Here is a 7,500-nt window from a genome sequence, read left to right as displayed (position 1 = left end):
ATCATTCAAAGACTCGCACATAAAGACTTCACTTGTTTTATTACTGGATGAATCAGTGATTTTGAACGAATATTTTGAATGAATGATTTATCGACAAATACATTTTAATCAGTCACTTGTCGCCACCTACTGGTGTAACGATTGTAAGAAATAATGATTCTGTGTGGTTGAAAAAAAAAAGACTGTTTATGAAGCGGTTTCATATCTGTTCATGACATAACTTAGGTCTAAGACTCTGTTACCTTGGCAACCAGCAGTAACAAACAGTTACATACCAAACAGCCAAAAGAAAAGGTTTAATAGAAAGAGCCGAATCCCTGTCGTTTAGGAATAAGATCATGTGTGTGTGTTTGAATCGAGATGGCAATCTTTTAACGGTTAATCGTGCTCAGACACTTTATATTCCCTGTCCATCTGCAATTTAAATGAATAATAACATTTAAATAATACCTGATGGTTACATCAAAGCCAGTCTGTGACATTTATGCTCTTCTAATTTATATAATCATTTCTCAACCACCGACGTTGTGTCAAATGTTCACTATATGTAAACAGCTCACACAAAGTGTTTATTTCAGATAAAAGTGAATGATACACATATTCATCAGATGGTATTTTCTCGTTACTGTAGCTGAAGTGTACTTGAGCACACAGACGATCGGTCCATGCATGTCTACTGTCTAAATACCCATGATCAGGTGTTGGGAGGCATTTAATAATGTACACTGAAATAGTTCTGAAGAAGCAACAAGCAGAAGTTAAATATGTCCAAGACCACTTACCCCATTTTTGATATTTGTCTCCCATCGTAAAGACATGTTTCTAAGATCAAATAACTTGATGTCACCATTGTCATATCCAGCACACACACAGCGGTCTTGGTCGTTGAACGCGTGCCCTTGAGATAAAGCAAGGAAAGTTGCCATTAGTTTTATTTTCTATGCTTGGATTTCTGATACTAAAAAAGCACAAATTTAACATATTTTTTTAATATTGTACTTTAGAACTAGACAATGACAGACTCTGCTCAAAGAAGGCGGAGTCTCAGAGTCACACACACATATTACAGAACTGCCATGGACCAGTAGTTTGTAGGAGCTTAACAGACGTTTTAAAATAAGTTTGCACTGAGCATCAGTTATAAACTACTGAAACACACTTCAGAACACCAGATTTTGTTCAAAAGTATGTGCTTTGATTCACTTGAAGTTCCCTTTTGAAACGTTTACTCGTATTGCATCGCTAGACGGTTATGGGGAAACTCCCTTTCCCCATAAATAATGTCCATATCTTAGTCAGTTACATAAAAACGTAGATTGGTTTGATACCGAAAAGTAAGACTGATTACCCCTTACTAACTGCTAGTTGTTCGTACTTCTTAAGACACAGTCTTAACATAATGGCTATGTTTATGCAACTGGCCCCTGGGGCCGGTTTCACAGAGCTATTTCAGATCGGTCTATAGTGTTAGACAAGTCTAAAATCTGCTCATAGACTAGTCTAATGCAAGTTAGACTGTTTCACAGAAATAAAGACTGACTTAATTAAGACCAAAAAAATTAGACACCTTAACCCAGGCTAACCCAGGTCTAAGACTCTGTTACCTTGGCAACCAGCAGTAACAAACAGTTACATACCAAACAGCCAAAAGAAAAGGGAAAATGGCTCATAATTTGTGGTTTGCTGACGGCGTTATGGAGAGAGCTATGAGAAGGGAAAGGGTTTTTAGGTTATTTCCTCTTAAATATTTCTTTTTTGGCATCTTGTACCATGTTTTTGTATATTTTCTGTACGTCTTTAACGCTCTGCTCAACGGTCGGATTAACGGTGTTGTGGAGCAGGACGAGGCCGAGGGATGTGAGAGAACGGCGCAAGGCCGGTGGCGTGAGTGATAATGAACGTCACCTGTGAGACGCAACGGGCTCGCATCTCTCACGGAGGAGCGAAAGCTAAAAGGAGGAGCAACGACGCCGAAAATCGAAACCGGTGCGTCTCACCGGTCTCGCGCCGCTCTCTCACGTCCCTCCTGCTCGCCACAGCTGTTAACTGTCGTAGCAATCTTTTTCCAAATTAAACATTTCTTCTTGTTACTACGTTCTCCGCTAAATTTCCTAAGTAAAATGTGCTTGTAAACTGCACAGAGCGGTTGAATGCGCTTACTCGATCCGCCATGCTTTTTGTTTTGAAAAGCGTCTAATTTTTCCCAGAATGCATTGCAGTGTAGTCCTACTTAAGATAGCCAGAGTCTTAAGTGCTTTGTGCAACGGTCTGATTTAGATGTCGATCTGAAGTCTGACTATGTACTATATCTAAGCCATAGTCAAAGTCTATCTTTGTGAAACCGGCCCCTGATCTCCTTGAAGCCTTTAATTCAAAAACGCAGTGCAACTACACAGCGGCGATCTGAGCGCACTCATTGGCTGCTCAGTGGGAACTGCACGAACCTATGGCGAAGCAGCGTGTCTGCGCAGGCCAATCGCGGCACGTCACGCCGAGTGAGCGCAGAGCCTGCCGAAAGAGTAAACAATTCATTCAATTGAACAAAACATTCCTTCTGATGTTCATTCATGTTTATTTGATGCTATAAATGAAGTAGAAGGAAGAGATGATCGGTTCACGAGCTGCTTTAACTGAGGCTCTACAGCGATCTGTCGGACACATTAAAGAGCCACAAAACGGTATTTATTGTTTAAATTTCTTTTAAAAAATAACTTTCATAATAAAAGTAACCTGGTCTGTCCTGTCTCAGCGCGTTGTCAGTGTCTGCTTTGTTCCGCGATATATTTTTCAATGTGTGAGAACATGGTGTGGCGCGAGAGAGGCGTGGCTTGTCGCACATAGCAACAGTAACTAAAGGGGGCGGGTCTTTGCGAACGGTCAACTGACAACGGTTATAGTGAACAAAATAAAAAACAAAAATACTCTACAAAAGAGCACTTTTCCTCTTCCAAATCCCACAGGCGTCAGGTCTCTGCCCAAATGCTGCGAACTGTCTCCCGAAATAATTTAGCCCCTAGCCAGCCGGGCCGAGATGGAAAGCCATCCCCGGTGTGTCAGAATGGGTTCTGAACACAATAAAACAAAGTTACTCGCTTCAATTCGCTCACAGACCGCCTAGCTTCACAGGCATAGTCAATACTGCGGTGAAAATCGACGGGACTCACGTCCTCCGCGCCGAAGTAATGAGCTTATTGGCAAAAGGAGCTGTAGAGACAATTCCTCCTCCCAGGCTTCTACAGTCGCTACTTCTTCATTCCCAAAAACGAAGGTGGCCTCAGATCCATCCTAGATCTCAGGCATCTGAACAGGGCCCTTGTGAAACTGCCAATCAAGATGCTAACCCTGAAGCAAATCCTCACGCAAGAACTTCAAGCCGTTCTTGAGACTCGCGTTTGAAGGGGTGGACTAACAGTATAAGGTCCTTCCATTCGGACTGTCCCGGGCCCCATGGACGTTCACGAAGTGCATGGATGCAACACTTTCCCCCATGAGACAGAAGGGAACTCTCATCCTGAACTATCTCGACGACTGGCTCATTTCGTCCCAGTTGGAGGAAGAGTTAATTTCTCACAGATCTGAGATGCCTACGACTCAGACTGAATTCAGCCAACAGCTCACTGTCTCCCAGCCAGAGGATCTCTTTACTGGGGTGCGGTTCTAGGCGCAGCCCAAATGAGGGCGCAAAAATACCCACCGAAAGCCACTGTCCAGCAGTCTCTCTTGGCTTCCCCCTCCATCGGCTCCATGTTCACCACAGGTGTGTCTTTCTGCCTGGAGTCCCACACCTTCACTGTACCTGTTCATCAAAACACACACATTCAATTCCAAAAATACTGAGAACAAACTCAGTTTTCGAAGTACACGAAGGTAAATGTTGGATGTGTGTGAGATGATAAGTGACCGTCTCTACTGCCGGTGAGGATCTCCGGGGCCCCGTCCCCGATGCCCAGTCCTCCCACTCCATCCACACCGTTGATGATCTCCTTGTGTGCTTTGACTGAGTACACCGGGCACTCCGGCGCTTCAAGGTTCCTGCAACGCAACGGTTCAGTTTCACGTTACGTTACTGTAACGTCTCAGTCTGGATGCTGGAACACATTAAGATCCTACCAGACGTTGAGGTTTCCGTCGAAGTCTCCGGTGGCCAGATGCCTGTGCTGGAGAGACGAGGCCCCAAACGTGCCACACTTGATCGGCTTCGGTTTCTCGATCTGGAGTAAGGTAGTTTTGAAATGGACACAGACACTTGTTTACTTGGCTATCTAAATGGGTACATTCCATAGGTGTAATGGTGTTTATACTGAACAAACTGTATATTCTCTCCTCTTACACTAACTCTACGCCTAAACCTACCCATCACACACACACACACAACTTTCTGTATTTTTATATTTTCAAAAAAAACAAACTTTTATTACTTTATTAATAAATATTAATACTGTTGCCTTTTTTTTTTGCCTTCGGCTTTTGGCTTGCTTAGTTGGGGACATTTAACATTTAATTTTGAATTTAACAATACTATTACAACTTTACTTTCCTGTTATCTCTGTAAAGATGCTTTGAAACAATTTGTATTGTAAAAGCGCTATATAAATAAAGGTGACTTGACTTGACTTGACTTTATTACTATACCTGATTTACAAATGAGGACGTCCCTAAAGGGAAGATTTTGGAGATTTTGTCAGGTTTTGGTCACTTCTGGCCCGGGTACAAATTTGTCCCCGAAATAGAGTTAAGTAGGCACACACACACACGTTAATAAACCCAAACTGGTAACTTAAGTTACCAGTTTTTACTAGGTGCCTTTAAATACTAGGTTAGTTACATCAAAATAAACCGTTAAATTCAGTGACCTTATTGTACGGGTAGGTTTAAGGGTGTGTGTGTTACTTATTTTGCACAAAAAAACCCAAATTATTTAGTTATGGTACAGTACATTTGTTAAACTTTGCTAAACTAAACTTTTGCAGATTATCCTTTTTAAAAATAGACAAACCTTAGGTATTTATTCAAAAGAGTTAATGAATTACAGCCATTTAAGTTTTTATAGATCATGTTCACGTCTACGCTGAAAAGAGGACGAGAGTAAACTGGCTAAATCTGAGTCGCGGTGTAAACAAACCGCGTTCTGTTGCCATGCCAACCACACGAGTGGAGATTTCTAGAACGGCGCTCGTCTTCCTCCGCTAGCAGTGAGCGTGAATCAGTCTTCATTAGTCTGAGGTAAAGTTAAACAGCTCAAATCTCAAACAGTTCAAAAGTTAATCAGCTCAAACCTCTTTGACTAGCTTCAGTTCCCCGTGCTGGATCTCGTAGATCTGCATCACTCCGGTTCCTCTGGCGAAGTTTCCCATACACACAAACTTTGCGCTGCAAGGAATCCATCTGCTCTCAAACACCGTGTAGTTCAAACTCTTCTGGATGTGCGCGATGATCTGGGGCTTCTCGAGGGCTGCTGACATCGTGCTTTTACGGCCAGTTAAACACGAGAACACTATCAGTTTGAGCAGAACCCACGCGATGTCAGTTGTGCTGCTTGATCAGCACGTTTAGGACCCTCCCACAGCACATAGCTGACCTACTTACAGCCTGATTAAAATGAACGGAACATCTTCACAAAACGAATAGACTATAACACTAGACTATTTCATCTTTTATTTTAAAGTAACAGTTCATATAAGTTTGGCAGGCAATAGAGAAAATGTTGATTAATTTAATAAGCAGTCGCATTTGGCACTGCTCGGGCAGCAATAAGGTCCTTTGGTGTAACATGGCCAAATGCACATGTTCGTGGTAAACATCTCTGTTGAAGTGCGTTTTTAAAACCTCGTTTCACGATGGAGTCTGTAAGTAACACGACAGCGGAGGTGACTTCTACTGTTATGGACTGTGATGGAAACACAGACCCGTTTCAGAAAGTGAAGTCGAAGAAGAGTCATAAACGCAAGCGAGACTCGTCTGAAGTGAACATGCTGGAGGAGGATTCAGTGGCGGTCAAGAGACCTCAGTTCCCGGCCTTATCTGGTGAACAGCTCAAGGTATGTACCGTGTCCAGCACTGTAAACACCGTATATATGTCGTTCTTGATTTTCAAACACTGGGAATTGTGACACGATGTATCTATATTTGACCAGTGAACGAACGAATCTTTTGAGTCGGATCTTTTTAAATAAGTGATCGAATGGGTTCCGAACGATTGAATCGGTCTAAGCGGTTCTCGACCCAATAACTGATTCATCACACAACTACATCTTCGACGCTTCAAAAAGTTCATAAAGAGATCGTGAAACTAATCCATATCAATTGAGTGGTTTAGTCCAAATTCTCTGAAGAGACACGATGGCTTTATATGATGAACAGATTAAATTCAGGCTTTTACTCGCATATAAACATTGATCAGCGAACATAAACAACGAGAACAAACCTCATTGAAGTGGTAGTTGCGTATACTGTCAATGGAGGCACAGAAATCTCTCAGATTTCATTAAAAATATCTAAATTTGTGTTTCGAAGATGAAAAAAGGTCTTACGGGTTTGGAACGACAAACTATAAATGACAGTCATCGTTTTATGAGACTTTTCATCTCAGTAATAGCCAGTTTAGACTATTTCTGACTTAGTTATGATTTATTATGTGTAAGAAATGCGGTTCCGTCTGCTTCTCGATCTGAAGCGTGTTGTTGTTGTTTCAGGGAGGTGTGGATGAGATGCGTAAAGTGTCTGTTCCCGCTCACCGATACACACCTCTCAAAGAGAACTGGATGAAGATCTACACACCCATCGTGGAAAACCTGCGGCTTCAAGTGCGATTCAATCTCAGAACAAGAAACGTTGAGATTAAAGTGAGTGATGACAGTTAGCATTAGCACATATCAATCAGTTGTGTTTTAATTGAGAATTGTCACCTTAATGGTTTAGTTCACTTTAAAACGAAAATTAAGTCATGATTTACTCACCTTGGTGTTGTAGCCATTCTTTCTTTTTTGCACCACAAAAGGAGAATAATACAAACCGTCCTGCTCACACTGGTCCTTATAATGGCAGTGAACAGCCGGTCAAAACAATTAACGTGTTTTTTTTATTAATTTTTTTTGCTTCATTGGAATGATACGAAACTTGATAAAGGTTTTGGCACTTGCTATGTGAACACACAAAAAAAAAAAATCGTGGGCATTACAACACCGGGGTGAGTAAATCATGACTTGATTTTCATTTTAGGGTGAACTATCCCTAGTAAAGTAAAAATGCTTGGAAAATAAGATCCGCAGTGAAACATGCACTGCTGTTGTTTTGCAGACGTGTAAAGAGACTGAAGACATCAGTTCTCTGACCAGAGCTGCAGACTTCGTCAAGGCCTTCGTCCTAGGCTTCCAGGTGGAGGTGAGACACTTCTTCTGTTCACTTTCACTCGGGGTTCACATCACTGGGATTTTAATTAGTGACCTAGTTTACATGCAGACAATATTCGGGTTATGGTCGGGTTAAGGTCACTATTCGGGT

General features: G+C 41.8%; 2 protein-coding genes across 2 annotated transcripts in view; one reads left to right on the top strand and one right to left on the bottom strand.

Moving 5' to 3' along the window:
* Positions 1-5,568, bottom strand: part of dnaaf10 (dynein axonemal assembly factor 10) — a 16,753-nt gene extending 11,185 nt beyond the window's left edge. The window contains exons 1-5 of the mRNA XM_077237656.1: positions 5,277-5,568; positions 4,111-4,211; positions 3,902-4,032; positions 3,695-3,796; positions 783-898 (exon numbers count right to left, since the gene is read on the bottom strand). Of these exons, the coding sequence (XP_077093771.1) occupies positions 783-898; positions 3,695-3,796; positions 3,902-4,032; positions 4,111-4,211; positions 5,277-5,462 (636 nt within the window). The 5' untranslated portion in view covers positions 5,463-5,568. The remainder of the gene's footprint in view (positions 1-782; positions 899-3,694; positions 3,797-3,901; positions 4,033-4,110; positions 4,212-5,276) is intronic.
* A 17-nt stretch (positions 5,569-5,585) lies between these two features.
* pno1 (partner of NOB1 homolog) overlaps positions 5,586-7,500 on the top strand; it is an 8,766-nt gene continuing 6,851 nt past the window's right edge. Inside the window, exons 1-3 of the mRNA XM_077237666.1 lie at positions 5,586-6,038; positions 6,693-6,842; positions 7,297-7,380. Coding sequence (XP_077093781.1) covers positions 5,838-6,038; positions 6,693-6,842; positions 7,297-7,380 — 435 coding nt within the window. The 5' untranslated portion in view covers positions 5,586-5,837. The remainder of the gene's footprint in view (positions 6,039-6,692; positions 6,843-7,296; positions 7,381-7,500) is intronic.

The sequence above is a fragment of the Siphateles boraxobius genome, unplaced genomic scaffold (genome assembly GCF_051911475.1).
Source record: "Siphateles boraxobius isolate OS27281-9 unplaced genomic scaffold, OSU_SipBor_1 204, whole genome shotgun sequence".
NCBI lineage: Eukaryota > Metazoa > Chordata > Actinopteri > Cypriniformes > Leuciscidae > Siphateles > Siphateles boraxobius.
Note: the sequence above shows the minus strand (reverse complement) of the source record. Positions and strands in the feature narration are given on the sequence as shown.